Below are 24,158 nucleotides of genomic sequence, written 5' to 3' on the forward strand. Positions count from 1 at the left end.
CACATGCCCAAGTGTTTGCAGAATTGGGCCCTGTGTTTGTAGCTGGAACCTAGGACCAAATTCTGTCTATTATACTGCTAATAATATTACTTCACTGTTGCATAGCACTCTTCATCCACCGATCTCAAGCCACTTTACAAAGGAAAGTATCATTAGCCCTATTTCACAGATGGAGAAACTGAGGCACTGAGTCAAAATGATTTGCCTAAGGCCAACGGGTGAGAGTCAGACTCAGGAACAAGAACACAACTCTCTTGACTTGCAACTCTCCTAACTATGCAGTGCGACCATATGCCTCTTTCTAAGGCACTTGTAATCTTATACCTCAGATATATTTAGTCCGTTCTGCACTGTACCTCCAGCAGGCTTCCCTACATGTCAGAGGTTTCTGGATGCATCCAGTGCAGAATACGCTCTAATAACAGAAGCCTGTGACAATGAGGTCTGCTAATAACTGTCCTAGGCAAATGCTGTAAGGCCCATCTCTTGTACACTAGCTAACGGAGACCACTGCACTCTTGCAGTGACCTCCGGGCAGAGGACTCGATCATCTCATTGGGCTCTTCCATCTCTAAAGGTGTGATTGTCTCTCTCTAACACATGAACTTTGGCTCTCCTGCCAATTGTCCTAGGGGAGATAAAACACCCTAGTTACAACAGGTGACTCTTCTTATTGGAAGTCTTGGCTTTTAGTGAAAGGGGCCCCACTGCTCTTTGGATAACAGTTCCTACCTCTAAGAGTATGTCTTCACGCTACCACAAGCCTGGGTCTGTGGGACCTGCGCTTGTGGATTTGGGGTTTCCAAGTCCGTGCTTGAGCATCCACGCTGCATTGTAAAGGTGGGTTTACAACTGCTGGACCTGGGTCTCATTGTCATGCGAAGGCATCCATAACGCCTATGCAGAGCTTCTGACTCAGGTCTGTGTCCACACTGCAGAACAGAAGGCCCTGGACCCAGTCACCACAGGACTCAAGCTCTGACCCACCCCCTAGCAGGGTCCTAGGACCCAGGTCCTGCGGGCTTGCCGACTTGGGACTCATTTGTGTGCGGAGTAAAGGGGGGGCTGGGGCTCAGACCTGCCTCAGAGGCTGGGTGCAAGGTACGGTGCAGACACGCTGCCGGGGGCTAACCGCTCGGGTGGAGCAGGAGCAGCCCCCACGGCTCGATCTCCCGGCCTGGGGCAGCCGGGCCAGCGGCGCTCAGTGCAAGGCGGGGCTGCTTTGCGGGACAGGCAGGGTGCCACGTGACCTGCCCCAGCTCACCTTCCTTCCCCCTGCCGAGGCCGATCACAGGAGAGGCGCCCGGCCCAGGACAGCCGCGCGGAGCATGGAGCTGGCGGGCGGGCGCTGCGCGCTCAGCCTGTGGCGGCGGCTGCTGCTGCTGCTGCTGCTGGCGCCGCTGTGCTGCTTGCCGGCCCCGGGCGCCGCCGCCCCTGCAGGGCCCTCGGCCGTGGGTGAGTCTGGCGGGGAGGCCGGGGAGCCAGCGCTGAGCCGCAGCCGCCGGGCTTCTCTCTTCCTCCCCCCACCCCAGAAGAAGTGGGGCGGAGGGGCAGGGCTGGGGCCCCGGCTCGGTGGGGTTGTCGCCTGCAGCCAGACCCTCCCGACCGGGAGCGACCCCGACACAAAGGAGCTGCCAGTCAATAGCTCCAGCCAGCCGGGCTTGTTCCTGCCCCTCTCCCCCTTCACCCCCTCCCCCGGCTGCTGATTAATTGCAAAGCCCACGCTGAGAACGAGAGGCAGACGGAGCTCTCCTCCCGGGCCCCTGCTGCGGGGGGAGCTAGGGACTTCCCTCCCTCCCCCCCTTAGGTGACTCACTGGAGACACCTCACTAGCAGCCTGGGAAAGCTTTACATCCATCCCGCGTGGCTTGTCCCTGCCTCTGTGAACTGGCTCTGTGGCACGGCCACGTTCCCTCCCCTGCTTTCGTATGGCCTCAGCCTCCCTCCTCCCTTTGCCCCTGGCTCTAAATCTCCAGAAACTTCCCTGCCTGGGGAAGCATTCTCCCCTCCCCCTTTCCTTTTTATACACTCCCCTCCCCCAGTTTGCTCTGTTCTTCACCAATCGTACAATGCCATGCTGTTTACTTCCATTCCCAAGGCTGAGGCATTTGCGTGACTCCCAGCATTCTCCCAGATAAATCAATCAGCCGGTGCCTGACCTGAGCAGAGCATGCTACAAGTAGGCTTGGCAGAATTCTATCTTTTGTTTTAAATAATATATAGAGGGAGAAGATCAATGTTTATTTTTAAATATTCCCCCCCCCCAATTGTTGTTGTTCTAAATTTTCACAGTTTGGGGAAATTATTGGGGGTGCGTGTCTGACAATGGGGGATCACACAATTATTTAATGATAGTAGACGTTAAGATTCAAAATCTTAAAGCTTTATAAGCATCCAAACACAAATTGTGACCATCACATGTCAAAATATACAAAAGTAAATATCCTTAAATCAAACTCTTAATTCTCAAGTAGCATTTTTCTTACTTTTCCTATCTGTAAATTTTTGACTAATACTGATGAACATAAGAACAGCCATACTGGGTCAGACCAATGGTCCATCTAGCCCAATAATCTATCTTCTGACAGCAGCCAATGAGAGGTGCTTCCGAGGGAATGAACAGAACGGGTAATCATTAAGTGATCTATCCCCGTCACCCATTCCAGCTTCTTGGCCTTCACAATATCCTCCGGCAAAGAGGTCCACAGGTTGACTATGTATTGTGTGAAGAAATACTTCCTTTTATTTGTTTTAAACATGCTGCCTATAAGTTCCATTTGGTGACCCCTAGTTCTTGTGTTATGAGAAGGAGAAAGAGCACTTCCTTATTTACTTTCTCCATACCAGTCATGATTTTACAGATCTCTATCGTATCCCCCCTCAGTTGTCTCTTTTCCAAGCTGAAAAGTTCCAGTCTTATTAATCTCTCCTCATATGGAAGCTGTTCCATACCTCTAAACATTTTGTTGCCCTTTTCTGTACCTTTTCCAATTCCAATATATCTTTTTTGAGATGGAACAACCAGATTGGGGTTTTTTTTGGTTGGTTGGTGTGTGTGTGTGTACAGTGAAATAGATGTTACTGACATTTACCAATAAAAAATCTAATCTTTCCAAAGCTGAGTATAGGTTATGTTGTCTGCATGATGTGTGGTTCAGACAATGGCATACAGGCTAGGCCCTGCATTATTTAATAATGCAATATGTCTGAAATGTATGTGTTTACATAATATAAACATTAACTATACCGCTATAATAAACATTAACTTGTGTTTTGCCTTTGGTCAGCAAAGCAAATTCCACATTTTCTATGTGTGATTTTATTTTTTTCCAGTTATATACATGTTTTAAAAGAACTATTGCTCCATACTCAGCTTCTGTGACTCATGCATCTCAAATGCAAACCTCTGCAAGTTTCCAGAAGACAAATCTTGCAACCATTAGCATAAATTGCAATATTACAATTTTCAAATGTTCACATCTTCTTTTTAAGTTCCTGAAATAAGTTTCTGGTTAAAGCATGCTAGGATGAGTCTGACTGGGGTTCTGTTCCCTGCTCTGCCATTGTCAGGCTGTGTGACCTTGGACAAATCACTTTGCCTCTATGCCTCAATTTCCCTTTTGTATAACAGAGATAATTTTCTCTTTTGTAAAGTGCGTTGAAATCTACAGCTTGAAAGGGCTATTTATTATCATATCTGAAATCTGAAGGTCGGTATTCCTATAATATGTAACTTTGTAATTAATCTTTTAGTTTAATATGCACCTAAAGTCCATTGGGTGCTTGTCTCTGCTTAGTGCTCAGGAACAGCAGTTGAAAATTTACCAGACACCTAGTAGCTAGAGACAGATACAAAAGATAAGTCTGGTAGAGCCTCCATGCGCTGGTAAGAAGTCTAGGCTGCCTGTTATCAGAGCTGCTGGGGAGAAGGTTGTTTCTGGACCCTAACAGGAGGCATCTTCTTTCCTATCCACCTTTGTATAGTATATGTCTGAAAAAATTGAAACTCCATCCTCCTCTAGCTGTTGGAAGGGAGAAGTGCTTTCTTTCTTTCTTTTCCCACACCCAGTGGTAAATAAGGAGGATCTCCATCACTCCACCCCATCTCATCCTCCAATTTTGGGTCATTTTCTGCTGCCCATACTTAACAGCTTTCTCAAGCAGAGGCAACAGAATGAAATGGATGTGATTCTTGGCAGTTTCAAACCACTCACACAGGCTCATGAACAGCAGCAGTGGGACTGATCACAGGTTTGTTAAATTTCAGAATAACAGCCGTGTTAGTCTGTATTCGCAAAAAGAAAAGGAGTACTTGTGGCACCTTAGAGACTAACCAATTTATTTGAGCATAAGCTTTCATGAGCTACAGCTCACTTCATCGGATGCATACTGTGGAAAGTGTACAAGATCTTTTTATATACACACAAAGCATGAAAAAATACCTCCTCCCACCCCACTCTCCTGCTGGTAATAGCTTATCTAAAGTGATCACTCTCCTTACAATGTGTATGATAATCAAGGCGGGCCATTTCCAGCACAAATCCAGGGTTTAACAAGAAAGTCTGGGGGGGGGGAGTAGGAAAAAACAAGGGGAAATAGGTTACCTTGCATAATGACTTAGCCACTCCCAATCTCTATTCAAGCCTAAGTTAATTGTATCCAATTTGCAAATGAATTCCAATTCAACAGTTTCTCGCTGGAGTCTGGATTTGAAGTTTTTTTGTTGTAATATAGTAACTTTCACGTCTGTAATCGCGTGACCAGAGAGATTGAAGTGTTCTCTGACTGGTTTATGAATGTTATAATTCTTGACATCTGATTTGTGTCCATTTATTCTTTTACGTAGAGACTGTCCAGTTTGACCAATGTACATGGCAGAGGAGCATTGCTGGCACATGATGGCATATATCACATTGGTGGATGTGCAGGTGAACAAGCCTCTGATAGTGTGGCTGATGTTGTTAGGCCCTGTGATGGTGTCCCCTGAATAGATATGTGGGCACAGTTGGCAACGGGCTTTGTTGCAAGGATAGGTTCCTGGGTTAGTGGTTCTGTTGTGTGGTATGTGGTTGGTGGTGAGTATTTGCTTCAGGTTGGGGGGCTGTCTGTAGGCAAGAACTGGCCTGTCTCCCAAGATTTGTGAGAGTGTTGGGTCATCCTTCAGGATAGGTTGTAGATCCTTAATAATGTGTTGGAGGGGTTTTAGTTGGGGGCTGAAGGTGATGGCTAGTGGCGTTCTGTTATTTTCTTTGTTAGGCCTGTCCTGTAGTAGGTGACTTCTGGGAACTCTTCTGGCTCTATCAATCTGTTTCTTCACTTCCGCAGGTGGGTATTGTAGTTGTAAGAATGCTTGATAGAGATCTTGTAGGTGTTTGTCTCTGTCTGAGGGGTTGAGCAAATGCGGTTGTATCGCAGAGCTTGGCTGTAGACAATGGATCGTGTGGTGTGGTCAGGGTGAAAGCTGGAGGCATGTAGGTAGGAATAGCGGTCAGTAGATTTCCGGTATAGGGTGGTGTTTATGTGACCATTGTTTATTAGCACTGTAGTGTCCAGGAAGTGGATCTCTTGTGTGGACTGGACCAGGCTGAGGTTGATGGTGGGATGGAAATTGTTGAAATCATGGTGGAATTCCTCAAGGGCTTCTTTTCCATGGGTCCAGATGATGAAGATGTCATCAATATAGCGCAAGTAGAGGTTTGTTAAGTTTACTCTGCTCCTGTTTAGCAAAACTTTGAGGGGCAACAGAAGCACCGGAGCAGTCTGCAGATTTAGGATTACAACACTGCATCTTGTACATTCAGTTCACATTTGCAAGTTGTCGTTGTAATCATGAAGGCAAGAAATTTAGTTTTTAAAATGAAAGCTTAAAGTCAGCAAACTTGATGGCATAGGCCCCACATTCACCAGGGCTAGTTTCTCAATCTCAGTTGATAAATAGATTTGTGAAGCATGGGCAAAAGAGGATGATGTTGACTCTTACATCAATCTTAATGCAGACTGTAAGGAGAAACTCAGCTCCTTGGCAAGAGAGAGTCATTTTCATTACTGTTTGTTTTCTAAAAACAGGGCAGTTCTGGCATGTATCCGACTTGCATTTAGACCCTACTTACCACATCACTGGCGATCACACCAAAGTTTGTTCTTCTTCCAAAGGGGCTAATGCCTCCAACCCTGGGCCTTTTGGAGATTTTTTCTGTGATTCTCCTTATCAACTTATTTTATCAGCCTTTAAGTATATGAAAGAGTCTGAACAACAAGCTTCCTTCATGATATGGACAGGGTAAGTAATGGAGTCAGTCAATAGCTACCTTGTTAGTGAAACACTGTGAAGAGTTGGAAGACCATAGTGCACTAGTTTTAAATATTCAAACATTTGTTTCTGTTTGCAGCAATACATTTGAGTCTGATGCCTTTTAAATGCTGCTTCTGTCTGCTCCGCTTGCATTGTCTGAATTACTAACAAGTAGGGCTATAAGCAAGTGATTAATGTAAAACAAATTAATTAAATTAAAAATATTCATGATTAATCAAAATTTTAATCACACAGTTAATAATAGAATACCAATTTAAATTTTATTATATTATTTATTATATTAAATATTTTTGGACGTTTTTCTACATTTTCAAATATTGATTTCAATTACAGCATGGAATATGAAGTGTACAGTGCTCACTTTATTACAAATATTTGCACTTAAAAGATAAACAAAAGAAGTAGTATTTTTCTATTCACCTCATACAAGTACTGTAGTTCCTCTTTATTGTGAAAATGCAACTTACAAATGTAGAACTTTTTTTTTACATAGCTGCACTCAGACAAAACAATGTAAAACTTTAGAGCCTACAAGTCCACTCAGTCCTACTTCTTGTTCAGCCAGTCGCTAAGACAGACAAGTTGGTTTACATTTACGGAAGATAATGCTGACTGCGTCTTATTTACAATGTCACCTGAAATTGAGAACATGCGTTCACATGGTACTGTTGTTGCAAGGTATTTATGTGCCAGATATGCTAAACATTCATATGCTCCTTCATGCTTTGGCCACCATTCCAGAGGACATGCTTCCGTGCTGAATTTAAATTGGTATCTACTGTTGTTTAACAGTGTGATTAAAACTGTGATTAATGATGATTATTTTTTAATCGATTAATTGCAAGGTTTTTTTTAATCATTTGATATCCCTACTAACAAGTTGCAAGACTGACTGAATGTTTAAGATTTGTAGGTGCAGTGGAATAATTTATTCATATTGTATGTTGACCTGGTTATTGGGATGTTTACTGTCTAAATATATTTGAATAGTTCAATACTGGCTGTTGGCAAAAACAAGCAAGAGGGAAAAAGAAATAAAGAACAAATTTTTAACAAGGGTGATTAGCCACTGGACCAAACTGCCAAGAAAAGTGGTGAATTCTCCATCTCTTGGGAGACTGGATGCCTTTCTGTGCTTTAGCCAAACACAAGTTATTTGGCTTAATACACTTAATACAGGGATAAATGGATGAAATTTAATGGCTTGTGTTACTTAGGAGGTCAGGCTAGATGATTTAATAGTCCCATCTGACTTTAAATTCTTAAGAATCCATGAAAAAGAATGACCCAAAAGAAGCCACTTCTCTGCAAACACTTGTGGGTGTTAAGAGACAATAATGCCAGGATAGGAAGAGACCCAGGAGCATAGGTGATCAAAAGAACTGTGGCAGGTTTAAAAAGAAACATACTCTCAAGCACAAGTGGAGTAGTTTGTGGGAACCAGGCTGAGACAAAGGCACCCACTGGAGAGTCTGAAGAAGTTAGGCCTGCCAGGTTACCATCAGATGATGGTAAGCCTTTAGGTCAGATACGCGTATAGACTATTTTAAAATATTTTTTCTCTAAATGCATTGTTCCCATTGACAAAATAAACAACACTTTGGTTTGAGAAGGCTGTCTGATCACTGGATACTTCTAGTCACAGACTCCTGAAGGGGAGACCTATAGGTACCTGAACGCAGTCAGACCTTCCTGTATCCATGGTAACCTCCTATGTGATTTTCATCTGCTACGTTTTCTCTATCTGCAGTACTTCTCTGTCCTTTATTGTGTGGTGTGGCTGGTTAAAAAAGATACCCGCTTTATAATGCTGCCCTCATCGTCTCTTAACAACTGAAGGACCAGGCAGTCTTTGGTTTGAATCTGCATATTGGGTTCATATTTATGTGGTGAATAGGACTGGGTCAGGCCAGGCTACTACTCAGATGGGAGACTTTCAAGAAAAAATCAGGTTCTAAGGAAAATTCAGGAGGAACCCCTCTCCTCTTTGAGTCAGTCCTGAACTGATAACTCAGTATTGTGCTGGTGGTGGTGCTCTTTTTGATGAGAATTAGAACAAACCTGCCCACTTATCAACAAAGGCTGCTCCTGTGGTTGAAGCACTGGCCCGGGATGCAGGAGAGCAGGGTTCAATTCCTGTGTTGATTCCGGGCAAGACATTTACTCTGTCTGTGCCTCAGTTCCCCATTTGTAAAATGGGGGTAATGATACTTCCCATTATTACTGGGATGCTGTGAAGATAAATGCTTATGAAGCATTTGAACACTGTGATGATGGGGGCCATGTCAGTAGTTAAACAGGACTACCATGGTATTTTCGGTAAGAACTCGAAGTGATTAGTTTGGTGTCCTAGCAAAAATACCACATTCTACCTACCTACAATTCCCTCTTCAGTGTAAATTAGTGGATGCTTTATTTTTAGTGGTGGGTATTTATTTTAGTGATGGGTAGTGATGCTTATGATTACTGGTTTGTCTTTGTGTTTCAGGGTCTTTCGAGCTAAAAGGTGCTATGTAAATTCAGGGGTAGGGTGTTGACAAGTGTGTATATATAAACAGACCAGTCTAGATTAACCCACTGCAGTTTATTTTCAACAGAATGGGAGGGAAATAAATAACACCTCCGCCCCCTGCCCTTAAATGTCTTATGGGGGGAGGGGGAGTGAAGGAATGAAATCCAGATTACGTATCCACTCTGAGTGGGTTGGTTTGATTATGAGAAGTCTTAATAGTGGTAAGTATTTATCATGGGATTCTCTGTTAAACATGGAACCTATTTATAAAGGGGGGAAAGGAGGGACTTGGCAGGGACCCTCTCAGACAATACACTAGCTTTTTATTTGAGTTCTGAAGCAGTATTCCAGGCCAGAATTTAGGTGCATTGGCAGAGTTGTTCAGAACAACAAATGAGGAGTTTTTTACAGAGTTGTAACTACTTTGACACTTATGAAGTCCTTTTCTTTTTAGGGATAGCCCACCTCATGTTCCAGTGGAGGAACTCTCCACAAAGATGGTCATTAATGTTATTGGCAATATGACTTCTACCATTCAAAGTTTCTTTCCAGATCTCCAGGTGTTTCCTGCTTTGGGTAATCATGACTACTGGCCACAGGTAAAATGAGTTTTTAGGAATATGAGCAGATGGGCTTCTTTACCAGAATGGCTGAGTCTAATTAAAAGAGCTGGAACACTGCAATAAAAATGAAATTTTGTGTGTGTGTTTGTGTGTTATACTGGAAGCATACCCTATGATTGTCCAGTTTACACCTAGATCTTCAGAGTGTAAATATTTCCAAACTACAGTGATGTAAAGTACAACTTTCTCTGTGTGTAAAGTTACCTGAACTAATGTTGATGTCAGATCAAATCTTTCTATTGACCTATGGTATTGCAAACTGACTTAGATAAATTGGATGCTTACAAATCATGAAACCACTACCTCATATACACAATTTATTTAAATTTCATTTTTTTATGCTGGGTAAATCATGCATATGTATGTAATATTTGAGCTCAGTACTACAGGTGGCATCCTTAATGGGATCTGACAGTGTGCCAGTAATATTCAAGGCCTGCTTAAAAGCTCATTGGGAGTGTGTCCATTGACTTCACTGGACATTGGATCAGGACTGTGTACATTTTTTGTAATTAATTTCCTCTGCTTTCTAATGGTGACATAAAACAAAAAAAAACTGACAATGTAAAATCCCACTGTTCCTTCACTAATATCAAAAATTGCATTAGTAGTTTTTGGTCTTGTTTGGGACTGCTACAGATATTTCCACTGACAAGTTATTGGTCCCATAGTTCATTCCAGTCTGGCACAATGCCTTTCTGACTTCCACATTGTGTTAGCAATGTTGTTCTCGGCATAGATGAAAACATAGTGAACACTAGAAACTGAACATATTCACTAAACATATTTCAAAGTTAATCCAGCAGTTCAAAGGAGTAAGGGCCGAATTCTCCCACCAGATCTCAGGGGCAGAGGTAGATCTTATATAAGCAGATCAGTTGCAGTAATTTGTTTTTAAATATTAGCTAGGACTCTGTAAGATCCTCCCACACTCTAAACAGTCCTTTTTCCCCCCAAGCAGCATTCTGTATGTCCATTAGCCCTAACGCGGGGAGAGGGGTTAATATAATATATAGTTACATCTGTTTCTCCCCTTTGCCTAAATGAAATTTAGTTCAGATTTGTTTGGCTTTTTTTTTAAAGGAATATCAACGTTTAGGGAGAATAACTGACACGCAGCAACCTCCTGAGATCTAGAGGAAGATAGCTTCATACAAATATTCTCATTTACATCGACTGATGTAAATTCTCAGTGCAGACATTGGCATTTATGTAATGGGCACCCTGCATGGTGAATGTGAGTTGTGTTTGTAAAGCGTATGCAACATAACACATTGAAATATAGTAAACTAGGACAGATAAATATCATGCTCCAAAAACTTGTTTGCTGTTTAAAGTGAAACTGCACCTATTTCCCTCAGCTTTGCACTAAAACATGTGAGTATTTATTATATGGCATTTCGTTTTGAAATATCAGACTTCATTGATGTGCAGAATTGCCATGTTTTTTCCTCATAGTTTGAATCATGTGGGAGTATACAAGAGAGACACTGTTTGTACAAAATGTGAGGGTATTGCAGGTTTGTATGGGCTATATTTCTATAGGCACTTGCTTACTATTGGCACTATGTGCCACAAACTGACATTGATGTGGCACAGCACATATAGCTGCTGTTGCAGTCCAAAAGCAGGAGTGAAATATGCCCCAATATGCTGAACACCAACTGATTGAGTAAAGCTACTTAATGATCTTTGGTCCTTTCCACATATTTTGCAATAAGAAAAGTATCAACAGATTAATATATCATTGAATAGTCTTTCAGTCTTTGTTGTCACATTGGCCCTCTTGCACAAGCCTACCTGGTAGCTCCAATTAGACCAGGCTTCCTAATTTAGCGTGTAATCCAAATGTACACAGAACACAACCCTCTGTTTGGGAGCCAGATCAAAGCCTCCTTGAACACACAATTCAGCCTCAAATCTGGAGCTAGATTTAAGCATATCTGTTGGATGAACACTAACCATATATTTGACCAGTGCAGTTCTGGAAATTCCTTTCACAGAAACAAAAACATGTGATACATGCAACAAAAAGATATAGACTGGTTTTTGATAGCTGTACGTGCATGCAAAGACTTGAAGATGCTTTGTCCACAGACCTTGAGACAAGAGTGAGAGTCAAAAACAAAATGTTTTGTGAATCAGAAAGGTGTCATTTTCATCCTGCCTCAAAAAGAAAAACAAATTTTGAAACTTTGAAATTTTTTGTGCAACAGAGTTGTTAAGCCCTAATCCTATTGCTTTAAATTTTTCTGGCACTCATTTACTAGTGGTGTTAAATGCCATAGAAAAGAGACTTCACATTCAGTTCTGACTGAAATTCAGGTGTTTGGTTCTGATTATTTGAACCTGGACCTCTGACAGCCCTGGAGAGTGCCCTAACCACTAGGCTATTCTGGGATGGGGGGAGGGGGTGGATGTTTGTTTCCACAAAACATTTTGGTTTCGACTTTTATGTGAAAAAGTTTTATCAACATCTTTAACTAGGACTCCTGCACTTTCATCTGACCCAAGCAATGCTCACGTGCATGAGATGAGATGAGAACTCTCTCATCAAACTTAGACAGAAGATGGAAAGTTTTTTCCCCTAAAAAAACCTGTTTACATTTTTAGCTTGGGAGCAAAAGAGGGCTGGGGAAAATAGCATTATGGTGGTTTTCAGATTTGTTGAAATAAAATGTAAAAAATTAAACTTTGTCGGCACTTGGGGTAGAATCTCTTGTCTCAAGGTCTGTGGACAAAGGATCTTTAGGCTTTGCATGTAAGTAGGGCCATAAAAATCTTTTTGTTGCATGCACCACATATCTTTCTGTTACTGTGAAAGGAATTTCCAGAGCTACACCTGTCATCAGTGATATCTTGTAGTCAGAAAAGTACCTTAAGCTCCCACTCCTTACTACTCTACAGAAGTAACTGGATGAGATTCTATGGCCTATGTTTTCCAGGAGATCAGATCAGATGGTCCCTTCTGGCTTTAAAAATCCATGAATTTGTGTGTCAGAGTAATGAAAGTTCTGTTTTTTGGCAGGATCAGCTGCCTGTATCTGCCAATGAAGTTTACAGTGCAGTAGCAAATTTCTGGAAACCTTGGCTAACTGATGAGGCAATCAGTACCTTCAAGAAAGGTAAAATATAGTAGCTACATTTTGTAAAACTAATGTTGAGAGGACTGACAGTTCTATAGATTTTCCCTCTCTACTTCACTAAACTGCAAGGATGAATCAGTGCAATGGAGCATCTGGCCCAGTTTCTCCAGAGGTAAAAGAGTTATTGATTTTTGCTATATAGCAATTCCTGTCTACAGTTAATCCTGTAGAGAGACTTTATTCTTGTTCTAGTGTAATAATAATTCCCTGCTTTGGGTAGCACTTACAATGTTGTAAGCTTTGTACAAACATAAGAGACTCACTCTCTTCATGGAAGAGTTCACAATCTAAAATAAGAGCATAACTATCAAGGAAGGGTATGGGAAGCCATAGTTACATTCGTACTTAAAGAAAAATTGAAGAGTAATTGTTTGTTTACTTTGAGGCTACTTGCAATTCAAAGAGAAAGTTTCAAAGATCTAGTAACACCTTTATGCAAAGTGAGGTGCTAGTAAATAATCACTGGGATTATACAATTAATTAAAATGTTCCGTATCTAATTTAGTTAATCAGATGTAGGCTGATACAATAATGATTTTTTTTTTTAAACCAACGGGCTGACAAACTCAACTCAATTTCCAACCCCCACAAACACTGTGAGTTCGGAAGTTTAATTTGAACTGGAGTATTTGGGGGTGGGTATTCTGAATAGGAGAGACTGGGTAAGAAGGACTTGAGAGCAAGAAGAGAAAGCAAGAAGAGAAAAATAACACACACAGGGGCAGATCCTCAGATGGTGTTAATTGAAGTCAGTGGAGGTATACTAGCCAAGGGATCCGCTCCACAACATCTGTAGTAGAACCTCAGAGTTAGGAGCATAACTCTGAAATGTTCACAATGCCGAACAAAATGTTACGGTGTCCTTTCAAAAGTTTACAACTGAACATTGACTTATTGCAGCTTTGAAACTTTACTATGCAGAAGAAGAATGCTGCTTTCCCTTTATTTTTTTAGTAGTTTACGTTTAACACAGTAGTGTACTGTATTTGGTTTTGTTTTTTGTTTTTTTGGTCTCTGCTGCTGCGTGATTGCATACTTCTGGTTCCAAATGAGGTATGTAGTTGACTGGTTAGTTCATAACTCTGGTGTTCGTAACTCTGAGGTTCTACTGTATGCTGTAGAGTAGAGGTGGGCAAACTATGGCCCACGGGCCACATCCGGCCCATGGGACTGTCTTGCCCGGCCCTCGAGCTCCCGGTTGGGGAGGCTAGGGCTACCCCCCCCCCCCCGGTAGCCTCAACTCGCTGCGCCGCCCACACTCTGGTCCACCGCTCCTGCCAGGAGCACAGTAAAGTGGCTGCGAGCTCCTGCCGCTCTGAGCGGCATGGTAAGGGTAAGGGGGCAGGGAGCAGGGGGGTTGGATAAGGGGTAGGAGGTTCCGGGGGGCAGTCAGGGGACAGGGACTGGGGGCGGTTGGATGGGGCGGGGCGGTTGGATGGGGCAGGGCGGTCAGGGAATGGGGAGCAGGGGGGGTTGGATAGGCGTGGGAGTCCCCGAGGGGCCTGTCAGGGGGTGGGGGGCTGAATAGGGGTTGGGGCCATCAGGGGACAGGGAGCAGGGGGGGTTGGATAAGGGGTGGGATGGATCCCAGGGGGAAGTTAGGGGAGGGGGTCCTGGGAGAGGGCGGTCAGAGGACAAGGAGCAGCGGGCTTGGATGGGTTGTGGGTTTTGAGGGGGGCAGTCAGGGGGCAGGAAGTGGGAGGGGGCAGGGGCCAGGCTGTTTGGGGAGGCACAGCCTTCCCTACTGGGCCCTCCATACAGTTTCACACCTTGATGTGGCCCTTGGGCCAAAAAGTTTGCCCACCGCTGCTATAGAGGGTTGGCCAGAGTCGTGGGTTAATTTTTTCACACTACTGCACAACGTAGGCTTCCTTTCATGAGCCAGAATGGATGGAAAAAACATTGTATTTTTCTTTAATTGGATCTCTGTTTTGGAAATCAGACGTCCTATATCTACAGGAAAATCAGTGAACTCACACAATGCTAATGAGAATCCCCCCAAATGTCTAGGATATTATTGTTGCATTTAGCACCACTTATGCAGTTATCCAATTCATACACACATGCAAATTGACAAATAAAGGGCAAAAAGTAGAAGTGGTCCTAAAAAATGCCCTGTGTCATTTTCCTCACCTCTGAATGATATTGAATACAGTGAAATCAACTAGATTACTTGAGAAATAAGATGCTGCTCGATATGAGGAAACATTTCAGAATCTGGTTGATAGAAGTCTTACTATTATAACTGTCAGCTTAGTCCTTTCACGTTAAACTTTTGTGTTTTGAAAGCAGTCTTCCTCTGTTGATCTTGTTTTCACAGGTGGCTTTTATACCCAACTCTTTCAATCCAGTGTTAGCCCTCAACCACTCAGGATAATCAGTTTGAACACAAATCTATATTACAGTCCCAACCATGTGACTCTGAATATAACTGACCCGGCCAACCAGTTAGTGTGGTTGGAGAGCACACTAGAAATCTCTCTTCAAAAGAAGGAGAAGGTAGGCATTACACGCAGAATACAATGAATCAACTCAATGTCAGTAGTAGTATCCATCATATCTATTTGTGTAAATTGAAAGAAAGCTAGCAAAAGGAAAAGAGAAAGAAGTGAATCAAGTTTCAGGGCTATTTTAGAATTTGCAATTGATTTGACAGGGCAGAGGCTTTAAGAAATGTATATTTGCTACCCGCTACATGCAGTAGTGAGCAATAGGAAAGAAAAAAGAGACCTGACTGTAGTCTTACTTATACAGGTTTAATATCATTATAACTCTGACCTCACTCCTGATCTGTGTTGGTGAAAGTGAGATCAGAATCATGTCTGCATTATAAGGACTATTACAGTACTTTCATAGTCCAGGAAATCCAAAATGGAATTATCCACAAAACTACAAGACTTGATGCAGAGGACGTCTCTGCTATTTAAATGGGAACTTGGTTGAAAAGTTGCATCTGTAACATGGTACCAAAGAACATGGGTATGTTTGTACATGTACTTGAAGTACAAATATTACATTCTTTCCCTTTAGCAGATAATACACATGAAAAGCATGTCTTATATTTCACAAACTCTATCCTTATTGCATACACAAAATGTTGTTCAGGTTACTAAGCATGCAGAAGTAAGGAAATGAAAGTTAAAATTGTGTATACAGTTTTGTCCCCCATGTGGAAACATTGGCTACAATATTTAATCAAACAGTCATATGCCATTTCTTAAACCTTACAATAAAATATCAAACAATTTTGGAACATAAAACAGTTCAAGAAAACAACACAAAGTTTTTTGTTTTGTTTGTTAATAATGGAACAAGTATATTTTTTTCACTCTCCTTGTCTCCTAAACGACTGAAATCTTTTTTGCACAGCCTTTCCCAAAATATTCACACTAGTCCAAAGAACAATGCTAAAAAATGTCACCATGGCAAATATTTTTCGAAAAATTGTGAATGTTCAAAAAGAAAGGCTTAGAAGGGAAATGTATGTAGCTTTAGTTTTAGGAGTTGCTACTTCCCTAATATTGTAATAAATGTATTTGCTTATGCCCATTTTCTGATGTAAGGTTACTAAATATTGGTTCATAATTACTTTATACTCTGTTACTAACTACTCATGCTTGCTTATAACAAAACTAACTTACAGTAGTCAGACTGACAAAGTCTTTCAAAGACCGCATTATTATGAGACTCAGTGTTAATCAGTTCTAAGCTAAAGCTGAAAATGTTTGCTTCATATGAGGATGCTAATTGTGTTGTATTTATCTGATTTTTAGGTATATGTGATAGGACATGTGCCAATAGGATATCTGCCTTTCACAAGGAACATTACTGCCATAAGAGGATATTACAATGAGAGATTAGTAAAGATTTTTCGCAAGTATAGTGATGTTATTGCTGGACAGTTTTTTGGACATACTCACAGAGATAGCATCATGATCCTTCTGGATGAGAAAGGTAATGATGTTTGTAGAATACAAGTGTCTTTGCTGCATCCTTTCCTGATTGGCTCCAAGTAAAAGAATGTTCTGGTGTATATTGGGGCCAGTCAAAGTCTGGTGTGAATTATTTTTAAAAAGAAATGGGGATGAAAATGCTATTTATTTATTTTTTATCAAGGTTGTTGAACACTTACGACAACACTGTATAAATGCTGTTCTCCCCAAATTCCTGTAATGAGAACTGAGCAGAAGAAGCTCGCATTGTATTGTAAGACAGACTGTCCACATTTTCCTTTTCTACTGATATTAGAAGAGGCTTTCTAAGTGTCACTCTTTTAATGAACGCCAGTAATTCCTAGACAAGCATCACTAGTCTTTCCTCTCCTCTCTTTCAGTGACATGGTCAAATTGCACTGGCCAGTTCCTATTGTGTGTTATGTATGTCAAAGGGAATGTTCTCAGGCCAAGGAAACATGTCCTGCTTTTTGTGTTTCCTGCATCATTATTGAACCCCTCTCATGGGTTCCCTGCTGCTTCAAAGTTAATTAAGATAAGGGGCAGGGGTTGGGAAAAGAAATCTCTGCTTGTGCCATCTTCTTGATCAGGTGATTTCTCTTTGGGATAAGCACCTAGCTTTGAAGGTTTTGCATTGTGCTCTGAAATAACTTATTTTTAAGAGTCAGAGTGGCTACAAAGGATGTTGTTTCTAATAGAAATCGCTGCTTAAATATTTGTATCTATACCATAGAACAGTGACTTCGGTGCCTGAGTTCATTACAGTATCTATAAACTTACCATAATTGACTCCACATTTATAATAGGTTTTATACGAATTTCTAAAAACAATCCTAAAACCCTTCATTGAATCAGCTCTGCACTCTAAGTCACTGTCCTCTTAACATAGACCAATTTCACATTGACACCCCAATAAGAAGGAATCACACCAAGTGAGAGAACCACCTTTACAGAGTTTGTTCTTACCATGTCTGTTAAGGCAGTGTTTTGCCCAGATGATGTTCCCAGGGCTGGCTGCACATTTAATTAACTGACTACACATCCAAACTTCAGTACGCGGGACAGACCAACCTTGCTGCTTTGTCACTGCAGTTTGCATTATGCAAGTCACTCTGCTTCAAAATCTGTTTTATTGTCTTGTTCCTCTGACAAAAATAGGCACTTACATGTCTAATCTTGCTAACTATGACTTTGCTCTTTTCAGAGTGTGTTCTCATTTCAGGCATTTGTTTATTGACAAAGCTTCGCTGAATTCAAGCTCAATTGGAATTTGCAGGCAAAATCCATGTATTGAGATACAGAGTCCATTTTATCTCCTTCAGAAGAATCTGCTGGCTTTCCAGCACCGTTCTTCAGCTTTCAGAGCTCCTACTCGCTTGTGGCCTTCAACACTGTTATGTTGGCTGCATAAAGGAATATCTAACTTTCTTCATAGAGATGCTCCAAATACATGTACCAGTGTATTTTCGCTACTGAAAGTCCTCAAATATCCTCCCTTTGACTTGCTGTAAAGAGCAGGGTAGATATAACAGATGCCAGCAGGGATTTCTCTCAGAGTCTGGTTAGGTGAGCTTCAGGGCAAATTGTTGTAGGCTCCTGGCTTTCTGATAATGCAAAAAACATGAAGGAAGCTGCATGTAACACGTAAGTTGAAGATAGCTCTGATCTGTGTCCTTTGGTGAGGCTTGTCACAGATCAGGGCACCTGTACCTGAATTCCCCCTCCATGGTTCAGCAAGGGCACCCACGCTCAGGCTTCTGGCTCCCCAGCTATCAGCTCTCTTGGGTGGAGACGTCTCCTGAGTTCCCTCGAAGCTTTGCGGCCATGCAGCAGCCTATTAAGCTCTGTGCAGGCGCTCAAGGCTGCAGTGGGGAGAGGCGCCTCTCCCCATCGGCCCCAGCCAAGCCCCGGACCTGCCGTGATCAGGGAAGAAGCACCTCTCCCCACCACCCCTAAGCCAGCCCCCCTCCCCCGGATCTGCTGGGGTAGAAGCACCCCTTCCCCAGCTGCAGCCCAACCCACAGAGAAGCGCCTATCCTGCGGCCCCAGCCCAGAGCTGCTGTTGCAGGGAGAGGTGCCTCTTCTCCTTTCCCCCCCGGCCCCCAGCCCAGGTGCTGCTCAGGGAAAGAGAGCTAGGGGGAGTCCTTTCTCCACACTGTAGCCCCAAGGCAGCCTGCACTCCAAACCCCTCAGCCCCGGCCCCACCTCAGAGCCTATACCCCCAGCCAGAGCCCACTCCCCACAACCCTCTGCCCCTGCCCTGAGCCCCTCATCCTCGGCCCCAACTCAGAGCCCGCATCCGCAGCTGGAGTCCTCACCCCACGGCATCCCAAGCCTCTGCCCTAGCCCTGAGCCTCCTCCCACGCTCTGAATCCCTTGGCCCCACCCCCACCACATTAATTTTGTTATGTGCACCAACAATATGGAGGTGATGTGTAATACATCGCCTCCATATTGGTGCACGTAACAAAATTCATTCTGCACGTGCATGGGAAAAATTAGAAGGAACACTGGATGTGTCTCTCTCCTTCCTGACCAGGGTATTTCCAGGCTGCGCAGCTCCCTGCTTAAACTGAGTTCCCCAGCAAATCAGACTGCTGGAGCAGGCCTGCTTTGCCTTCTCCTCAGAGGCTATAGGCAGCATAATTACCTACAGTTAAGTTACGCCCAGCTCTTTCTAAGCAAGCACATTTATTCTGAAGGTAAAAGCATTATAGAGAAAAATACTAAAAAAATAAAAGGAAGGATTGGGGTCTCCCTTGGACAGTTTAAACTCAAGCTGTTTATCCAAAAGTCCTTTCTCTGATGGTTCTCTAGAGAATCCAGTCTGAATCAGTATATGTGAATCTCTCCTGGTGGTGGTAGCTCCCTGGAGGTATTATAACCTGAGTAAATTTGCCTACTCACTCCCACATTATTCATAGTTCCTGGAGGACTGTTGTTCCCATCCCCCATGGAATTGCATACAATCCCTGGCCCACAATGATACATAGACTTAATTCAATAAGGACCTGAAGAAAAGCTCTGTGAATCTCAAAAGCTCTTCCCTTTCACCGCAGAAGTTGGTCCAATAAAAGAAAAATTATCTCACCCACTTTGTCTCTCTTCAGTGAGGTGGTGCAGGAAATTGCCATATCTGTCACCAGGCTAACAACAGAAATGCACTGGATACGTCGGGCATTGCTACATTCTGGATTGTTGTGCCAATGTAGCTATTCTGGTGCAAGTCTCCAGTGTAGATGCCCTGCATTGAGGTAAAGTGGAGTTTATATGGGTGAGACTTATCTAGGTTTGTACCAGCACAGCAACTCTATGCTGGGCGGTTGCACTGATATAGCTATTCCTGTGCAAAAGTCCCTAAAGTACCTAAGCCAAGCACCCTAGGTCTTGTCGTCTTTGTTCTCAAATGTAAATAATGCATTTCTGAAAGCATTTACCCTAAAGGGAATGATTATTTCCCAATTTTTTTTTCAGAAAACCCAATAAATTCCTTGTTTGTAGCACCTGCTGTGACACCAGTGAAAAGTGTGGTGCAGAGAGAGTCCAACAATCCTGGAGTCAGACTGTATCAATACGATCCTCTTCATTATAGCTTGTTGGTATGTGAAGATTAAAAGAATTGTGTTAGTGTTAAGTATTAAAATAGCTATAGCTCAAGCCTTTTTCATACTGGGTGTCCTGCTGCCAGATTGGTGCTGGGTTCTGTCTCCTCAGTGATAGGCGGAGAAGGGTGTGGGGAGGAAAGGAAAAATCTTCAAATAGGAACTATGCAACCTTTACTGAGCCTGAAAGATCCACTTCCCATTTTCTTTCTGCTGCGTAAACCCTAGAACACAGAATAAGAGTCAGAAAAAAGCCGTGTTCAGCCGTGGAAAAGGCAGGTAAAATTCTGGCACGTATGGATAGGTGTCTCTTTAGACACACGTGAGCTTTGGTGATAGAGACCATAACTTTGGTGCACTTAGTCTGGCACTGTATAAAACACTTTCAGAGAACTTCCAGAAGGTTCAGGGTGAAATCCTGGCCTCACTGGAGTCAATGGCAAAGCTTATGTGCATATCTGCTGCCCATTTCTTACATGACCCTCGTTCCTGCAAGTCTTCATTTCCCTACATTCTTCCCATGGCCTCCACTGGCCACCCATCCATATGCCACCAAATGGTGCCTGGGGAAAAGTGAGTTCAGCCCTTACTATGCTTTTCTTCCTATATGTAGCTTAGATCTGGTTTTAACATTCATTTGGCCAGCCCACCAGAGATGTGCAAAAGGGACTTTGGTTTACCCTCTTCTTTGAAGGAAAGCACCTCCAATAACGTAGCTACCTCATTTGTGTCTCTGTTCTCTTTCCTCCTCCCACCATTACTGCAATGCAAGTGCCAGCTTATGGTGTGAGCCCAGCTCTTGGGGTGGGGCATGACCTTTTATTCATTTGTGAATAATAAGCAGTGACAGCTTCCTAATCAATATATCATTCAAGAAACTTAATGAAGCAAGCAATACAACTGTGTCCCCCCCCCCCTTTTTTTAAACGTGTAGGACCTTTGGCAGTTTTACTTGAATCTCACAGAAGCCAACATGAAAAATGAATCGAACTGGAAACTAGAATACATCCTGACCAAAACATACGGTATTGAAGACTTGAAGCCAGAAAATTTATATGAAATGGCAAAGCAATTCACTGTGCCACACAGCAAACTGTTTCAACAATATTACAATAATTTCATTGTGAGTTATGACAAAAGCATTGTCTGTGAAGGGGACTGCAAGACCAGCCAGATATGTGCAATGCAGTATTTAGATCGATCTTTCTATACAGATTGTATCCAACGGGGATAGTGTGGAGAGGAAGTATAATGTGATCGGTACTGATGTTGTTATGTAGCCTGTATTTTAAGGAATCTGTTCCCCCATTCTGCTGAAGTGGGAGCCTGTGGCAATCCTCTGTGAATTACAGGGAGGCATCTTTTATTCTTGGTAAATATATTGGCCATAATTTCCCAATTGCTTTGTCTAAAGTTAAACACCTTAATAACAATGGCTTGAGTTTTCAGTGATCCTGTTGACAGCCATTACAGTAAATGTGCACTGCAGTTGCTCAGTACCTATGAAAACAAGCCATTTTTATTCAGGTGTGTAAATATGGGTTTAGGTGTCTAACTTTAGGCACCTTGGTTTGAATACTTGGGCGATATATACGCTGTTTAGATTATAATCTGTAACACTGCTAAAAGCAATGTTTGTGTAAGTGTGTAAGTCAAGTTATCACACAATCAGTACACACACCTTTGTGATCCGTAAATATTTACTGAAAGTTGAAGGACACAGGACTATCCAGCACTAAGGGTATGTCTATACTTGGAGCGGGGGGGTGTGGGTCCCAGCTCACGGAGATATACTCCTGCTATCTCTAATTGAGCTAGCGTGCTAAAAATAGTGTAGTCGCAGCAGCGTGAATGGCGGGATGGGCTAGCTTCCCTGAGCACATGCCTAGGATGGGTACATATTTGGGTCAGCTAGCTTGTCCCATCGCCAGTGCTGCCGTGGCTACATGTTATTTCTAGCGGCTTAGCTCAATCAGCGCTAATGTGAGTATGTCTCCTCGAGCTGGGAATCATACCCCCAGCTCCAAGTGTAGATGGTACCCTAAGGCTCAGATCCTCAAAGGTGCTTGGAAACTAACACCCCTGGGAGGCACCTCAGTGCCTTTGAGGATCTTTCTCCCTATAAAGCTGTGTATTTAGTGGTAATGTCAGATTTATACGTATTTATATTAACAGATTTTTTGACAATGAAGAGACACAAATCATGTTTAAATCAATGGAAGTTACTAATGAGATATGAACACGCATTCATCTATGTAATACAGGCAAATGTGCACCTATCACAAGACTTCTGAAACTTTTTCATAGGGTGGACTGTATCATAATACAGAGTTTCTCATGGACAACCTTTCCTCTGGTTTGTGATTGCACAGACCACCGGTTCCCTGAGTCAGCTGCAGCTATTGTTTGCATGAAAAAGTAATATTATCCAAGTATTTTAAATGTCTTTTAATGCAATTCAACATATGGAAATGAGAAGTCATTTTTTGCTCTCCAGGGAGCACAGGGCCACAGTTTGAGAACTGTGGTTAATACATATATTATTCACGGGTAGCCAAAGCTACAGCTATGGTTGCAAAACTATTCCCATTATTAACCCCTTGTTTTTCATGAGGCCTTAACTTACAGATAGATTTTGCTGTTGGAGAACATCTCATGTTTTGTCTCAACCCAAAAGTGAAATTTGTTCTGGAAAGTCTGAGGGGAAAATCCCTTCAGTTCTTGGTTATGAAGAAGAAATTTAAAAAAAAATAGTAAGGAAAAAAATATTGTTAACTTTTTAGATCAAATATCTTAGACTTGTCATATAAGGATCCTCCAATGAGGAATGCTTGCTTTTGCTAAGTTCGCATTCTGAAACAAATCTTTCAATGTTATTAACATTTGAGCAGGTCATCGAATATGCACAATAGGAAATCTCATTAAATTTTAAATGGTGTCCGTACATGCTCAACTCTAGCAATATGGACTTTGAAAAAAAGGTAAGAGAAATTAGTCTGGCTTTTTTTCAATTTATTCTCTGTAAACAAGGCTCCATACTTTGACAGTGTTCCTTTCCTTCCTTCCTATGAATGTTTAGAATGTGCTTGATCATTAGATCACACTTTCTATTCATCTTACTGGCCTTTGCACACTAGAATGCAGCATGACTGACTTCTTAAAAGCATTGCTGTGATTCCTGGTGTTTGTCCAAACTGTATGTCTTTGCATTAAGATATATATTTACACTTCAAAGTGAGGCAGTGTCATTAATTCAAAAGAAAAGATGTGTTTTTAAAATAAAATAAGAAAATACAAGTATGAAGGCCCTCTTATGAAAGCAAACTCACCCACATTATATTTTGTAGTATTTTCCCATTGCTGTTAGGAACAATCTGTCCAAAATAACATTTCTCTGATAACTTGACCACTTGTATTTCATAATTTAAAAAAAGTTTGTGCACAAACTTAATTGTTGCATTAACATTTCATTCATATTTTGAGCGTGTGTAAAATACAGAAATACCGGTAGAAACACCATATTAACCTCATTTTTTATGCCAAATTTCTAATGTAATATTTCTCTTAAATTATATTTCCTGAAATGTTCTATGTTTTGTCTGCCTAGCTGTGGTTTTCCTTCCCCACCCCCTTTAAAGTGGAATAAATCATTTAGAATGAATACCAGCAAATAGTCTGATTACATTCTAATGGAAGTAAAATAAGCTTCCCGCCTTACCATCCAACTGATCTGCTACAGGTAATCTCAGATGTATCAGGATATAAATAAATAAAATAAAGAGAGCTACTTGTGCACTCTGTGAGTGTGTTTGAGTACCTTGGTATTTAGATGGTAAGAAACGTGAATTGAGGTTGACATGGATGTGAATGCTAGCTTAATTGGTAGTTTCCTGACTTTCTAGCGGTTTTGTTGTTTGGAAATGCACTTGAGCAACCTGAACTCTCCACTGATAAAATATGTTATGCAAATATACATGAAGAGGAAACATAGGCAGATGGTGCAATGACA

General features: G+C 42.0%; 1 protein-coding gene across 2 annotated transcripts; it reads left to right on the forward strand.

Annotated features, from left to right (window-relative positions):
• The first annotated feature begins 1,163 nt into the window (after positions 1-1,163).
• Positions 1,164-23,810, forward strand: SMPDL3A (sphingomyelin phosphodiesterase acid like 3A). Of its 2 annotated transcripts, XM_073337195.2 has the most exons (9): positions 1,164-1,455; positions 4,847-4,928; positions 6,067-6,280; positions 9,280-9,424; positions 12,477-12,573; positions 14,915-15,093; positions 16,368-16,548; positions 20,022-20,146; positions 21,084-23,810. In XM_073337195.2, exons 3-9 carry the CDS (start codon positions 6,237-6,239, stop codon positions 21,381-21,383), a joined length of 1,071 nt encoding a protein of 356 aa, XP_073193296.1. In that variant the 5' UTR covers positions 1,164-1,455; positions 4,847-4,928; positions 6,067-6,236; the 3' UTR covers positions 21,384-23,810. The 2 variants fall into 2 exon arrangements, with proteins under 2 accessions (XP_073193296.1, XP_073193294.2); XM_073337193.2 differs by lacking the exon at positions 4,847-4,928 and having other exon boundaries at positions 1,244-1,455.
• Positions 23,811-24,158: the final 348 nt, after the last annotated feature.

Source organism: Lepidochelys kempii, chromosome 3, assembly GCF_965140285.1.
Source record: "Lepidochelys kempii isolate rLepKem1 chromosome 3, rLepKem1.hap1, whole genome shotgun sequence".
Classification (NCBI taxonomy): Eukaryota; Metazoa; Chordata; order Testudines; family Cheloniidae; genus Lepidochelys; species Lepidochelys kempii.

Bases quoted from the DNA above. Each gene is read 5' to 3' on its own strand.
- SMPDL3A (XM_073337193.2), top strand. From the start codon at position 1,329: ATGGAGCTGGCGGGCGGGCGCTGCGCGCTCAGCCTGTGGCGGCGGCTG. The intron at 9,425-12,476 runs GTAAAATGAGTT...GTTTTTTGGCAG, and splicing joins ATCATGACTACTGGCCACAG to GATCAGCTGCCTGTATCTGC. The intron at 16,549-20,021 runs GTAATGATGTTT...TTTTTTTTTCAG, and splicing joins GATCCTTCTGGATGAGAAAG to AAAACCCAATAAATTCCTTG.